This window comes from Sinohyriopsis cumingii, chromosome 3 (assembly GCF_028554795.1).
Source record: "Sinohyriopsis cumingii isolate HCF-2022 chromosome 3, ASM2855479v2, whole genome shotgun sequence".
Classification (NCBI taxonomy): domain Eukaryota; kingdom Metazoa; phylum Mollusca; class Bivalvia; order Unionida; family Unionidae; genus Sinohyriopsis; species Sinohyriopsis cumingii.
The window spans coordinates 45,875,756-45,892,421 of record NC_142963.1 but is presented as its reverse complement, the minus strand read 5'-3'; the positions used below and the strand labels follow the sequence as shown (position 1 = coordinate 45,892,421).

The 16,666-nt window shown below is 32.6% G+C and overlaps 1 protein-coding gene across 1 annotated transcript in view; it reads left to right on the top strand.

The window, feature by feature from the left end:
* LOC149802791 (transmembrane channel-like protein 7) overlaps nucleotides 1–15,388 on the top strand; it is a 36,100-nt gene extending 20,712 nt beyond the window's left edge. Inside the window, exons 11-14 of the mRNA XM_089952224.1 lie at nucleotides 5,041–5,171; nucleotides 6,163–6,303; nucleotides 7,386–7,464; nucleotides 9,623–15,388. Coding sequence (XP_089808350.1) covers nucleotides 5,041–5,171; nucleotides 6,163–6,303; nucleotides 7,386–7,464; nucleotides 9,623–9,823 — 552 coding nt within the window. The 3' untranslated portion in view covers nucleotides 9,824–15,388. The remainder of the gene's footprint in view (nucleotides 1–5,040; nucleotides 5,172–6,162; nucleotides 6,304–7,385; nucleotides 7,465–9,622) is intronic.
* The last annotated feature ends 1,278 nt before the right edge of the window (nucleotides 15,389–16,666 follow it).

Sequence of the window (16,666 nt, the reverse complement as noted above, 5' to 3'; positions counted from 1 at the left end):
CATCTAAGATTCATTAGAACATCTATTTTAGCTATTTTTGATAGCATAACATTCATAATTAATTTAAGTATTGCAACCTCATCTGTCTCCAAAATATGGAAAACTGCAAAGTTAATGCCTATTCACAAATCTGTTTCTAAGACTGATGCTGATAACTACTGGCCAATCTCAATAATACCAAACTGGTCAAAATGGACTGAAAAACATGTCCATCACTTTTCCATGTCATCTTTTACCAAACACTTACTGTTTTACCCTTGCCAATCAGGCTTTAGATAGACACATTCATGTGAGACTGCCTTGACTCCCTAACTGATAAATGGCTTCAAGCACTTGATCAAAGTAGAATAATAGGATCTGTATTTGTAGAAAGCATTTGACATGGTGTATCATGAAATTCTTTTTAAAAATGTTTACATCATACTTAAGTGAGAAAACACAATATGTACATATTAATAATGTTTCATCTCAACCTGGAACAATTAGATATGGAGTACCACAAGGCTCAATTATAGATCCTTTACTATTTATATTATTCATTAATGACTTTTACTGGGGGATTCAATTTCATCTACAGATCTCTATGCAGATGACACAACATTATCAGACACCAAAAACACAAAGCATGAACTGAAAATTTCCTAATAGGATGCCCTTAACAAACTGGTCAACTGGTGCACATGCAATGACATGGTAGTAAATGCTGGGAAAACTAAAATATTACTTATCTAAACAAAGCAAAAAAGAACAAATCATCTAAAGAACAAATCTTGACAGTGATGAACTATGACATGGAAGGATAAAAATTTGCAAATGGTCTGTCATGATAGACTACTTGGTGTTTCGGTAGATAATAACCTATTATGGACTGAACATAGAAAATATACCATTAAAAAGGCTAACTTAAGTTCATGGCTTCTCAGTAGGATAAGATATTTTCTCCCAGAAAGGTACAGAAAACTATTTTATAAGTTACATTCAACTCTATGTAGATTGCTGCAATACAGTATGTGGTAATTCAATAATGATAAAAGCAGCAAGGCTAGCACATCTTCAAAAATAAGAATATTTGGACTTGTATCGATTGAAACAGAAAACAGGAAAAATTAGGCGATAAATTTAGATGATAAGTTAAAAGACCAAATCCAGTGGAGAAAAACCAATGTAATGTACAGGATATCCAATAATAGTGCGCCTGAATATTTGCAGTCACTATTCCAGTATTGGCTTCAGATATGTAGTTAAAATGAGAATGGAAAAATTTGTATTTGAATCCTTGAGTGCCTCTATGCATCTTTAAATATAATACTCATCTATTGTGTCACTAATTGAATATTGCTTGTGTATTTTGACTATGTGGGTTCAATATGTATGTACTAGTATCCATCTGGTGCCCAGATGTAAAGTAAATATATTGTTGTCTGTACATGTACATGCTACTATGTACATGTATGCATGTGTATAAATGTGTGCTTTGCATATATATAAGTTCCTGTGCATGAATGCCTCAAGTTAGATTAGTTCTTCAGCTTAACTGTGGTACCCTCTTTAATTAAAGAATATTATTTGTATTATTGTAATTGTTATTGTTTGCACATATTTCTATCAGAATTCAGCTTGGCTATGGCTGTGGCATTAATAAATGTGTAAAGCTAAATGGGGTATACAAAGTTTGTTCTACTTGTGAAACATACAAAACTGCATATACCATTATCTAGAAGAATATTTACAACTCTGTCAGGTATTCTCAAATTTAGTTTATCTTGAGACTCAAGCTAAATATGAGCACCTGAATTTGATATTGTAAAATTAGACTTTTTAAAATTAGAATTTTTCATTCTAGTAAAGAGACCAATGTTCAGAAAATTGTTAAAGGTCTGTGACTTCAAATGTAATTAGACATAAGCTGCAAGTAGTGGCCATGTTTTGACTTAGGGCTTGAGCTTCATACTGAACAGACTTTGAGAATATCAGTTTATACTTTTTAAAATAATGTGCATATTATTCACCAAATGTATAGTAATCTGAAATGAAATTAACTGCTGCTAATCTGACACAATGAGTTGCCCAGCCAACCTTTCATTGCTTTAAGTGTCTTTTTAGTATTGTAGTTAAGACATTTGTATTGCAGTACTTTCCTTTCTAAATATCTCTGTTTCCTCCCCTCATCCCTACCCACTTACAAACTCCTCATTGCTAAATTGATTCCATGTAAATTGCTTTCTCAACCATATCAAGTACCATACTTCAATATTTTTTCCTGTTGAAACATGTGAAACATTTTTTCTATTTATAAAACTTATTGTATTTAATAAACTTTTCTTATCAATGCATGTCAAAAATGTTGTAATTCCTTCTAATGTTTTGTATATAATCTTGACAAAATCTTAGCTGACAGTTATGTAAGATGGAAGTATTCTCTTTGAAATTTGTAATAAGTAACATTATTTTGGAAATATTGTGATTTTATTTTATGAGAGTCATTATATTCCTCATTTATTCAAAATATAATGTATAGATTTTTATGTTGCTAGTCTGTGTCACATTATCTTGTTAGGGTAAATAAAAATACTTACAATAATTCAAACAGTCTTTCATATTAAAAACTTTAAAACTTGCCCGGGGCAGCTGATTTTAAGGAATTAAAAACAGGAAGTGTATTTTGTTTATTTTGTGGTTCACATTTGTTACTGCTGTGGTGGTGACCTTGTTTGCACATTTCAAGACCAATAAATCAATGATGTGCAGGAAATTATTTTAAAATGTACTCAAAAACCATTATAATAACTCATACTAAAGACATAATTTGATACCAAGTTAAAGGTCTGACAGATTTACATGTACACAAGTAATAAGTCATTTAGAAAAAGGGTAACAACCTCCAGGACTGACTTATTGTGCATGATTAATTACTTGCCAATTAACTGGATTAATGACTCATTTTCAAACAAGTGTAATAACTCATACTGAAATTTTTGGTTCAAATATGGCTTACCTGTTTGATATAAAGATTTAAAACGTGTAACTTGTAAGCTTGTATTTTAGTTTTAGGACCCTCCTTGATGAAGTTGGCACAACCCAATACCACACACATCCCTCTGCCCAACTAAACTATGTATTGATTGGAAGTTGAGAAATACATACACCAATAACCTCAATGATTGGGTTTGCAAGAGAACTTTACTGATTAATGTGTGATTTTAAGCAAATTTGAATTTAGCATTGCATTAATCAGATCTCAACAGAATTAAATTTCCAGCCATCTCTGTCATCACTTAGATGAGATATACTCTCAAATTTTCTATCCTGTTACATTTGTTTCTGATGCTCGATTTCCTTAAATATTGTAGGACTTTATCCAAATTTGGAATGCCACCTGAATGACTTTGATTTCCAGCATCTCGAAGCACCATTTACAGGAGTTATGCCTGTTACAGCAGTTATGCCCCTTGATTGCCTGTACTGCTGACTTTGGTTTTCATGTTGTAACTTTTCTGTTGGATTTCAATGAAATTGCTAAATGGGTTTTATTTTCAACAGTACACAATACTATTATATGAAGTATGCCCCCTGATTTACTATCCTCCTGATTTTGGTATCTGTGGTACAGTATTACTTACTAAGATTTTTGTTTTGTTTCTGTTTTGATCCAAATCTGGTTAGTGGACATTTTATTCAGAGGCCTCAAATTAATTCAGTTTTCAGGAATTATTCTATATGATTGTACGTTCTTCTGAGTTTGGTTCCTGCACCTTTAATTGCACTATCAAGGTTTTCAACTAATTTTGCTGTGGGGCCACTACATTTATGATAGCTTAAGTAAATTCTGTTTCTAAGCTCCACAACATTATGACAAAAGTTCTTGCTTCTAATTGGCCTGCTGCTATCTATATATTGAATTAACTCAATTTTCAGTGGTACACATAATCACTAAGAAGGATTATGTCCTCTAGTTTATCATGCACCTTGATAGAGATGCTGCCTTGAATGAGTTGAATTTCCAGTAGCATTCACAAGTTGTTCTATTTAAGGCCCTGCTAAGAAAACTGCAGTGATTGGGTCTCTTTGTGATACAATTTAAAGACATGCTCTAAATAATTTTGTTTCAATTAATATGTACTGACACTGTAAGATATAGGTAATCAGTTTTGTTATAGAATTTAAACATCATTATGCTGATTGTTACAAAAATAAAGAGGACTAAAGGCAATATTTTTCCAACATGAAGAGCTATTACACTTCACTATTAATGATACACAAGGAAATTCCTTTTAGTTAGTGAGCTATCAGAGTACTCAATCATGACTCCTAGCTATAATGAAACTAACCTTACACTGCCACAAGGGCATAATTATATGCACATTTTGAGTGATGGACTATAATTCAAAATATCATTACACTTTTTCTACAAAAAATATCCCAAGACCAGTAACGTAAAAACAAATGTGTAAACCCTGTGAAACTTGATTCAAGTTCTACTCTAAGTAAGTTGTTTGCTGGGAATTTCAGGCCTACACTTAGCCTTGGCCGTCTCCTTCCCACTTTCCCTTCCAGCAGATGAATGGGTTGCTTAGCTGGTTTCTACATCACTGCCAGAGCCTTATCCAGACTTTCTGTGTCCAAATGATCTCAGGTTCAAAATGTCTAATTCACAGTGTGCATTTAAAGCTCTCAAATCAATCAGAAGATTAGACAGGGACATATAGGTCAAGTCCAGCTGGGACCCTGATAAGGATTTCTGGTGTTTGTCTTAATGATTACTTCAAACTAAATGCATAGGTGCAGATCTGTTGGTTCATTACATGATGGCTGAAGTGGGTCTGTGCATTTTGCAGTTAGATTTGAACTAGTAAGTATATAAAGCTGATTATATGTGCTAGTATCATAATCAGATATATGGTTAGGAGATTAATGCCCAAAATGGTTAGAAAATATGGAACATAATCTATTTAGCACCGTCATTTTAATTGGAATATAAAACATGTTTTTGTTACAAGGTCTTAATTTCTCAAATTGTTTCTACATTTCAAATTTGTGCAGCTGTCAGCAATGTACAACACAGACCCCATTGAAAGCCGTTCCCAGGCATCCAGGAGCAATTCCTACTTCATGATCATCTTGATGGTGGCATTTTTCAAGATCTGTATTCCTGTCAGCCACACTCTAGTCAAGTCAGTACCATGACATTTTTTCATCAAGTTTACATGACAGTTATTTGGGTTATAACAAGTTTGGACAAGCATTTTGTTTCATTTTATCATGCTTATAAAACAGTTGCTTCTAAATCATTACATGACAAGGTGAGTTAATCTTTCATCCACAAAAGGAACAAAGATTTAAGAAAAAAGAAAATTTTAGTATCTATACTATAACATACTAACATTAAGTTAAAAGATACAAGTATCTATGTCAGATTGATATTTCTTTTTTTCACAACTTTATCAGTCATAATATTAAGAAAACTAACACGCCAAAGAATAAGCATCAAACAATTGTACCTTGTCCACGAAAACTCTTTTCTGCCAATAAAAATGGAAACTACTCTCTGTCTGCAAATTAACACTATGTGACTTACTTCAATTGGCAAGAAATCTGATTTTGACTGATACGATTTAATATTATTGTTTTAACTAGATTGACAGTTGCCAATTGTTCCCTTTGTTACTGGTGGAAAAGAGTATTTATTTAAAAAAAGATACAACAGTCACACAAGATACAACTTAGTAACACTGCACATTGGAGCCATGGAGAATACTGACTTATACTAATGTATATTAAACACAATAATGTGAAATATGTTGCCATGTTGCCTTAAACAAGAAATGATTTTGTAATGAAGGAACAAATGGTTATGAATGTTATGTGTGAGAATATTTTTATTAACACAAAAAAGGAGATATGATTGCATTTTTATACAATTTTCTAGAAAATTAGAGTACCTTGTACAAACCTTACCTACCTATCTCAAAGCAAAGTGGTTTGTGAATTACTATGTCAATCCATAATGTTTTAGTTGTTTAATGAAACTATATAAATAAACAAAATACTGGTATGAGGGCATATCCACAGTCAATGCCAAGTTTTCTTGATTTCAATAGTACAATGTGTGAAGTAGAAATGTGATAGTTATTAGTGATGTATATTCATATACATCAATTTCAGGATGACCCCATCCTCCATGTGTGGACCCTTCAGGATCTACAACAGCCCCAAAGACATCTTCAGTGTTGCTATGACGAATACTGGCTATTGGTTCCAGGTCGTGTACTCCATATTAACTCCCTTGGCTATCATTCTCCTTGTGTAGGTATAGTATGGTTGGCAACCAAACTCACTGTGACCTTATATACCAAACTGAAACATGGAAAATACTTTTCAATAATTTAGATAATTTATTTTTAGAATCATATTTCAGGACTTTGAGTGATGTACGAAAACTGTTCCCAATATATTGCTCTTGATCCCAGATTTACCATGCTCTTAATTATGAAAGGTAATAAATATTAAGTCTCTCTGCAGGCTTGTAGAATAAAAATGTGATGGCCCTCCATCATGTCATTCAGGACATTTGATGGAGGCAAACATTTTACGATGTACCCCTTGAGTGTGTTAAACCAGTCTTCCATGCAATCTTGACATTGAAAGCTCTGTAATATATCACCCAGTTACAATTGATGAGAGCTTGAAAAACTGTTTTGGAACAAGGTAAATGGTGTTACTCTCAAGTGTCAAACAATACGGCATATGAGGTGCACTGGTACAAGGTAAATGGTATTACTCTCAAGTGTCAAACAATACGGCATATGAGGTGCACTGGTACAAGGTAAATGGTATTACTCTCAAATGTCAAACAATACAGCATATGAGGTGCACTGGTACAAGGTAAATGGCATTACTCTCAAGTGTCAAAGAATACAGCATATGAGGTGCACTGGTACAAGGTAAATGGCATTACTCTCAAGTGTCAAAGAATACAGCATATGACATACACATGCACCTATAAAGTATGCATCAGAAATATGCATGAAATGTCATTAAAATGAATGCAACCTTACAAGTATTGCATTCCATATACAATATACATAGAACTTGCAAATATTACTTTTAAAGCTATACAGTTATATTTCTTTAATAGTTTATGGAGTTTACCCATATTTGGTCCAGATATATTGTAACTGGCTGGTCAAGATATACAGTATCTCTTTGGGTAAGATCTCAGGTCTTGTCTTAAAGTTCTAAAAGAACATAGAGCTTGAACAAATATACCTAGAAATTATTGACCCACAGTTTGTCAAAATTTGGTATGGGCTTGATATCAAGCAAGGGCATATTATAAGATAAATGTGTCTTTATCAGCTAAAAGTCTATGTCTGTTATATTTGCAGGATGGCACTGTATTACTTCATGATATTTTCGTCAGGACGCAGAGAAACAGTTCCTTTTGTAAAGCATCAGGAACCTAAGGTAATAATGTAAAAATTTTGGATAATAAATTTATATCAACAATAGATGCATATAGATGTACCAGTACTTATTTTAACAGGATAAAACATATTTACATGTGCAAAGAAGTAAAACTCTAAGACCTTTCATTCATTATTCTGATGGTAACTTTTTACAAAAAGATTTAGCATATATTGGGTCTTTTTCATATCCAAATTTAGCATATATTCAGTATTTTTCATATTCAAATTTAGCATATATTGGGTATTTTTCATATCCAAATTTAGCATATATTGGATATTTTTTATATCCAAATTTAGCATATATTGGGTATTTTTCATATCCAAATTTTAACTTAATTCTAAAGGTTTCTTGTCTTGTCTCCAGCAGTAGAGGATATCTACATTGTTTGAGTTGATATAAAGAACCATTTTATGAGTAAAGTGGAAAATGTTAATTTTGACAAGTGGCAAAGCCACAACTGATAATATAAAATGTACCCACTTTGCAAGTGAAATAGTTCTTTTTTATCAACTCAAGCAATGTCAACAGTACAGACACATTTTAAGATCTCTTCATCCTAATTGATCAAAAGAGAGGAAGAGAGGGAGAAAGTGAAAGAAAAGAAGACAGATAAAAGTAACCTAAATAAGAACATACAGGTCTGAATAACATATATAAGGGCAGATTTACTGCCTAATGGAAAAAGAAAGTTATTCCAAAGAAAATATTGCCACTCTGGTGATAACAAGTGGTATCACCAATATGGCAATATCATTTTCTCCCACTGATTGTTTCACTAGGTTGAAGGACCATACACTAACAGATAGTTTTGCACAGACATACAGCAACTTGTGGAACCAAGTGTATGTGGAACCATAAACTGTCAGAAACACATATCTGTGGAAACTTGTGGGACAAAATGCTTGTAGGACCCTATGTTAAGAGATATACAGATACACAGCCACTTATGGGACCATAAACTCTCCATAACAAAGATAAATAGCAACTTGCATGACAAGATTTTTTTGGGACCAAATACTGTCAAAAACATAGATGCACATAAACTTGTGAGATGATAATGTTTGTGAGACCATAAGCTGACAGACTCCCATGAGCTGTATTAATATGCAGAGAATACACAGCAACTTTGAGTTTTGGCAACTCAGAATCATGTCTCATGGATTTAACTTGAAATCTTAATGTATGCATAGATAAGCAAGGATAGAATATTTGATACATTCCATTGAACTAGAATAGATCTTCTTGTGGTAATGAGTCACTTCTGGATTTTAATCGGAGCATATATTGGAATTTAAAATCGATGAGAATACAAAAAATTACCATTTGTATAAATTGTTTCCACTAAGTGAAAATATTTTTCTCCTTGAATTAACGATTTATTATGCAAAGTTCAGTAATTTGTATTTTATGATTAGGCAACTCTTAACATTCTGCCGTTTGTGTGCACAGAAAATTTGAAAGGTTCATTGAGCACCATTATGTCTTAAAATAGATGAACATCATCTTTTATTTTTTTAAAACAATTTAATACATTTTATGACTAAATTTAAAAAATAATAGCTAAAACAGCTGTTTTCTGTCTGCATACAAAACATCTGAGTTGACTTGAAAATACCAGTGATGTTATCATTCCAAATTAAAATACTCATACACGCAGATCAAAATGGTCATATATAATTCATTCAATTATTTCAACAACAATTAATTTGAATTTTTTTTCAGGTGCCCAAAGCGCATGCTTAATGTGTGTAATGGGTTATTTGGTGCTGTGTATGGGTCAACTATAGGAAATCACTCTCTGTTTGTGGCCATTATAGGGAATCAACCACTGTGTATGACCACTATAGGGATGTATTCTCTGTTTTGTGGCCATTATATGGAATCAACCACTGTGTATGACCACTATAGGGAATCTCTTTGTTTGGGACCAATGTATGGAATGAACCACTGTGTATGACCACTATAGGGAATCTCTCTGTTTAGGGCAATTATAGGGAATCACTTTCTTTTGATGGCCACTGTAGAGCATCACACACTTTGTGGGGCCACTGTAAGGAACCACTGCTTGGCTTTTTATCAATTATGAGTATCTTTGATAAATTAAAACATTAGGCTGATTAAAAAAAGTTATGCCAGCTGTGTGATTTTATTCTAGGACTCTCCACAACTATATGAAAGCAATCTACAAATCTCTAGCACCATTGATGCACGTGGAAAAGAACTCTTCACATTACCCAGCAATGAGATGAATGGCAATAAGAGGACTCCAGTCTCCATCATCATCAACACAGAACAGGCAGATGTTGCACGACTGCTAGATTACTCTGAGAACATCCTGTCATTGAGAGAATTTTGACACTGATTATTTGTCAACAATCTATAATCTCTGATGACATGTTGATGATGTATATGGATATAATAAATTATTTTATCCTCTACTAAATTACTATACTGGAAATTATTCTGAATTCATTCAGTGATATTTTGGAGTTAGCATATCATACTATTCCAGACTACTGGCATATCAGCATATTCAATATTAGAATTAATTAAGAACACTACTAAAATTCATTCAGAATCCTTATATATTTTTGGACTTGTAATAGAACTTTAGGACTATTTTAATTTAGTTAACAATGCTGTTCTTTTTACATTTTCACTTTGTATTCAGGGAAATGAATTATGTTTATAATTTTTTAAAACTTGTTAGTTTCTGTTCTGCTACATACTCTAAGACCATAAGTCGTAATACTATTGGGGCAAACTTTATGAGCAGTGAAGTTCTCAATATGTCCAGTTAGCTTGAAAAACCACCAAAGTCTTTACTGTCGTCAATATTCGAGTCAAGTGTAACAATGAAATAGATATCATCCACTCATTTTGTTTCCATGAAGTCACAATCATGATCCCCTCTGCCTAAAATATCAATTTCCCTCCCAAAATGGTCCATATTTTCATCAAAATCAGCACCTGCATTACTGCCTTGAACACTTTCCATCACTTGCCATTTCAGCATTATCTGCCAGTTTGATCCTTGCACAATACTTTGGATGGATAGCTTAGAGAATGTATGAGGATTTATTGTACTTTGGATAGACAGTTTAGAAATAGAATGAGGATTTATTGTACTTTGGATAGACAGTTTAGAAATAGAATGAGGTTTAATTGTACTTTGCATAGACAGTTTAGAAATAGAATGAGGATTTATTGTACTTTGCATAGACAGTTCAGAAATAGAATGAGGATTTATTGTACTTTGGATAGACAGTTCAGAAATAGAATGAGGATTTATTGTACTTTGGATAGTTTAGAAATAGAATGAGGATTTATTGTACTTTGCATAGACAGTTCAGAAATAGAATGAGGATTTATTGTACTTTGGATAGTTTAGAAATAGAATGAGGATTTATTGTACTTTGCATAGACAGTTCAGAAATAGAATGAGGATTTATTGTACTTTGGATAGACAGTTCAGAAATAGAATGAGGATTTATTGTACTTTGGATAGTTTAGAAATAGAATGAGGATTTATTGTACTTTGCATAGACAGTTCAGAAATAGAATGAGGATTTATTGTACTTTGGATAGACAGTTTAGAAATATAATGAGGATTTATTGTACTTTACATAGACAGATTAGAAATAGAATGAGGATTTATTGTACTTTACATAAACAGTTTAGAAATAGAATAAGGATTTATTGTACTTTGGATAGACAGTTTAGAAATAGAATGAGGATTTATTGCACTTTACATAGACAGTTTAGAAATAGAATAAGGATTTATTGTACTTTGGATAGACAGTTTAGAATTAGAATGAGGATTTATTATACTCTGCATAGACAGTTTCGAAAAGTAGTGATAATTTACTGGATTTTGGACAAATAGTTTAGAAACGGAATGTTGATTTACCATACTTTTTGACAAATAGTTTAGAAATGGAATAAAGATTTATTACACTGTGGAAAAAATAGTCTAGAAATGAAATGAGGATTTATAAGGATTTATATGAGGAGATAATTTAGAGAAAGAATGACAAAAATACTGTACTGTGGATAGATAGTATAGAAAAAGAATAAGGACTTACTGTACTTTGGAGAGATAGTTTTGGAATATAAAGGATGTATTCTACTTAAGAGATATTCTGTAAATGGAATATGGATTTGCCTTACATTGTATAGATAGATTAGAAATGAAATGAGGATGTATGGTACTTTTGACAGATATTTTGGAAATGGAATGAGTCTTCACTGTGCTTTGGAGAGATACATTACAAATGAAATGAGGATGTATTGTACTTTATATTGATAGTTTATAAAAGGAATGTGGATTTACTGAACATTTGACAGCTAGTCTGGAAATGTAATGATGATTTACTTTACTTGGCGTAGATAGTCTGGAAATGCAATGATGATTTACTGTATCAGGTTGAGATAGTCTAGAAATGGAATGAGGATTTCTTGTATTTTGGAGAGATAATTTAGAAACAGTCAGGATGTAATGTGCTTTGGGGAGATGATTTAGAAAAGGAATGAAGATTTTACTTTGTGTTGATAGTTTAGAAATGGTATGAGGATTTACTGTGCTTTGGATAAATAGTTTAGTAATGGAATGAGGATTTACTGTACTATACACTGAATAGATAGTTTATGAAAGAAATGAGAATTTGCAGTTCATTGTACAGATATATTAGAAATGAAAAGAAGATTTATTGTACTTTGGATGGATAGTTTAGAAATGGAATGAGGATTTACTCTACTTGGCATAGATAGTCTGGAAATGTAACAAGGATTTACTGTATCAGGTTGAGCTAGTCTAGAAATGGAATGAGGATTTACTGTATCAGGTTGAGCTAGTCTAGAAATGGAATGAGGATTTACTGTATCAGGTTGAGCTAGTCTAGAAATGGAATGAGGATTTACTGTATCAGGTTGAGCTAGTCTAGAAATGGAATGAGGATTTCTTTTATTTTGGAGAGATAGTTTAGAATCGGAATCAGGATGTAATGTGCTTTGGGGAGATGATTTAAAAAAGGAATGAGGATTTTACTTTGTGTTGATAGCTTAGAAATGGTATGAGGATTTACTGTGCTTTGTGTTGATAGTTTAGAAATGGTATGAGGATTTACTGTGCTTTGTGTTGATAGTTTAGAAATGGTATGAGGATTTACTGTACTTTGTGTTGATAGTTTAGAAATAGCATGAGGTTTTACTGTACTATACACTGAATAGATAATGAAAGAAATGGGAATTTGCAGTTCATTGTACAGATAGACTAGAAATGAAAAGAGGATTTATTGCACTTTGGATGGATAGTTTAGAAATGGAATGAGGATTTACACTTCTTTGGATGAAGAGCATATAAACAGAATAACAATTTACTCTATTAGGGGAAATTTTGTTTAGAAATGGAATGAACATTTACTGCACTTGGTTAACAGTTTAGAAATGAAATGAGAATTTACCTTGCTTTGGACAGATAGTTTAAAATGGAATGAGAATTTTATGTACTTCGTACATATAGTTTAGAATAAATTGGAGTGAGGATTATTTACTATACACTGTATAGATAGTTTAAAAATGGAACAAGTTTTATATAACCGACAAATGAGAGTGAATTAATCATATTTAAACTGGCTTTCTTAAAGGGAGCTCTAGGAGTATCTCTTTTTATCATCTGAGTTTTGTCACCCCAAATAAACTTGAAAAATTATGTATTCAGTTGATTGTCTGTGTGGGTGGAAGACTTGGTAGAGCAGCAGAAAGATGATAAAATTTTGACAAAATGACAGATTTTATCAAATTATATTGTCAAAAACAGGAAAAATTTCTTTTGCTGTACCAGCTGAGCAATTTCTTTACTTTCTTCAGCTTCGACCAATAATTAAAATTCAAAAATATCCTCAAAAATTCAAAGAAAAATCTACTCCCAGTAATCCAAATTGGCAATCAACTGTTTAATATCAAATTTGTGACATATTTTTCATTAGAAAGTTTTGATTTCCTATCCAAATAGGTTTTGATTAAAGAACAATGCATTGCAGACCGGATACCGAGGCAAGGTCGTTTCAAATCTGTATGGTACATTGATTATCTTCAAGGACAAAGGGGAACCATCTAATAATAATAAAAAACATCATCAGCATACTGCTTTAATTTGAACTCTGTTTCATTATAGAGAATGCCTGTAATATGTTCTTTTGTCAGTTCTATCGCAGGGAGTTCAATTCTTATTATAAATAAGTAGGGTGCTAAGGGTCTCCCTTGCGATAACCTCTTTGTAAACGGGGGATGTTCTTTTCTAAAAACAGAACATTTTGATTTATTGCAGAATATTCTAAACCACTGACAATAGATTCCCAAAGTTAAAATATTTCATCGCAATCTCCAGAAAGTACAATGACACCTGCCTAGAGGTCACATAGCAGACTACAAAACTTTGTAATATGTGTGCAAGTGTATTTTACCAAGAGACTCATTACCCTGAGAAAAAATAAAGACAAATGATATCAGAAAAATGACCTTTATCCAAAGGTATTTGATCAATTACTTTCAATTACTTTCTTATGATTATACCGTATCTACATGTTTATAAGTTTTCAACTGTCATCTGCACAAATGCAGATCTGCAGCCACATAATACACGAAACGATCTAGGTCTGTACAATTCCTTAGGTGTAATTAGTTGAACAAGTAACAGTGACCTTAATCTGCAGGCACATTTTGCACTTGAGGATCAGTGTCTATTCCTGAATAGAAAATTCCTTCTGAACTTTTGGGAGTAATTAGTGACAATGCGAGTTATCAGACCCAAATTTGATAACTAGATTTTAACAAAGCAGATGGATTAAAACCTAACATTAAAACTCTGCTATAAAATGTCTACAGAATAGTGACAAAACTGCAGCATTGTTAAACATAAATGTTGATAAAAAATATAAAAAGTCGATTGTTAGTTACGCTAGATTATTTCCTTTTGTAGTGAAGCTTAAATCTTCTCTAATAACCCACAGTTTCAATTTAAATCTGCCCAAATAACCCACAGGGTTATCTAGAACTTTCCTTAGTAACCAACGGGTTCAAATAAATCCTGCCCTATTAAATCTAACATTCCACTAAATTAAGTCCTAATAACCCATCTGTTTAAATAAATCTGACCTAGCATCCCACAAATGTAGTTGCAATCTGGCCTAATATCCCACAAATGTAATTGAAATCTGTTCTAAGATCACACAAATTTAATTGAAATCTGGCTTATTATCCCACAAATTTAATTGAAACCTGGCCTAATATCGCACAAATTTAATTGAAATCTGGCTTATTATCCCACAAATTGAATTGAAATCTGGCTTATTATCCCACAAATTTAATTGAAACCTGGCCTAATATCCCACAAATTCAATTGAAATCTGGCTTATTCTCCCACAAATTTAATTGAAACCTGGCCTAATATCCCACAAATTTAATTGAAATCTGGCTTATTATCTCACAAATTTAATTGAAATCTGCCTTAAGATCCCACAAATTTAATTGAAATCTGCCTTAAGAGCCCACAAATTTAATTGAAAACTACCCTAAGATCCCACAAATTTAATTGAAATCTGGCCTAATATCCCACACATTGAATTGAAACCCGGCCTAATATCCTACAGGCTCAATAGTTTAACAGTTTGAATGGCACGATGCTCAGTTCAAATTTAAACTGTAATTAGTTTTGTAAGATTTAGCTTGTTCTCCAATAACATCATATGACTATCGTTTTACTTAGTTACTCTTCCTCAAAAATATTTAATAGCTATATAGGTAGAAGTGCAATTAGATCTCAGTGATACGTGTGATAGAGTGTTTTTCCTTTCTTTTGTGTACATGACATATGTTTGTGAATATTCTGTCCAAAATGTGTTAATATTAATAAAACTTTACCAACCGTAAATATTTCTTTTGTTTTTAGTGTAAAATAATTTATGATTTTACCCTGCTTCCTGATTATTTCGCATAAATTGACAAAATAAGCAGCCAATTGTTTGTACAGTAAACCACTTTCTAGATACAGAATTATATTTGTCCTTGAACTTTTGAAAATCTCGAGCTTATAAGCAGGTCTGATACCTATCTTTTGTTGCAAGTTTATTTGTTATAACCTAGATTTAATTCAAACATATAAATTACAATGCATGGCCTCTTCTATTCCTAGCTAAATTTATATCACAGATTATGTGCTTAAAATTAGATTATCTTTACAAGTAAAATCTATCAATGAAATTATATATGGCTGATTTACATACTGGAAAGAAGGCAATGCTAAAGGTAAAGTATACGTTCCTGCTTATAGCTGAACTTTTTCTTAGTGATTCTTTTAATGTTATCAGCTGTAATGTCTCAGACGTCCGATTTCAGAGTATATCTAAAGCTGCTACCTTTTACCTAGTTTGGTGTTTTCCTGGTGTAATGTCATCCCCAAAAAGTAAACTTAATGTGCTTTTCATTGTGTTTTTGATGCACACACACACATATACTTATAGATGCACAAAGATATAAAGGCCTACCTACCTACCTACCTAAATACTCTACCTACCTACCTACCCCCCCCCCCCCACACACACATACACATACTCTTATTATTTTATGAACTCGAATAGGATAATGTACTTAGAATATCGCCTGTCAATTTCTGAGGTCAGGCGTTATTTCAACAAAACTTGAAAATCAGATTACCATTCATTTCCCCGATATATAAAAACAAATCAATATTGATTTTAATTTTTTAATTTATCAAAATAAACAAGGTTAAAGAAGCTTGATTTTATACATTTAAGAGGCTGGTTAAAGGCTAGAAAGCAACATCAATACCAAACAATACAAAATGAAGTAAAGTAAAACAAACTTGACCGAAGGAGCTGCATTAGTATGTCACGGCAAACATATTTCTAATATGTATATGCAGGGCCGGCGCCAGACCCCGGCCAGACTATCAGGCGCCCTAGGCAAGGTTAGATTCTGGCGCCCCCCGCCCCTCTGGAAAATATCAATGTCCAAATTTATAAACAATGAAAAAAATTTAAAAAATGCGCCCCCCACCCCCCTTAAATCAGCGCCCTAGGCGGCTGCCTAGTTTGCCTATATGTTAGCGCCGACCAGGTGTATATGCATTACAATGTATTTGTAGCAGAGACAAAAAGTAGACGAAATTTCCAAATAGATC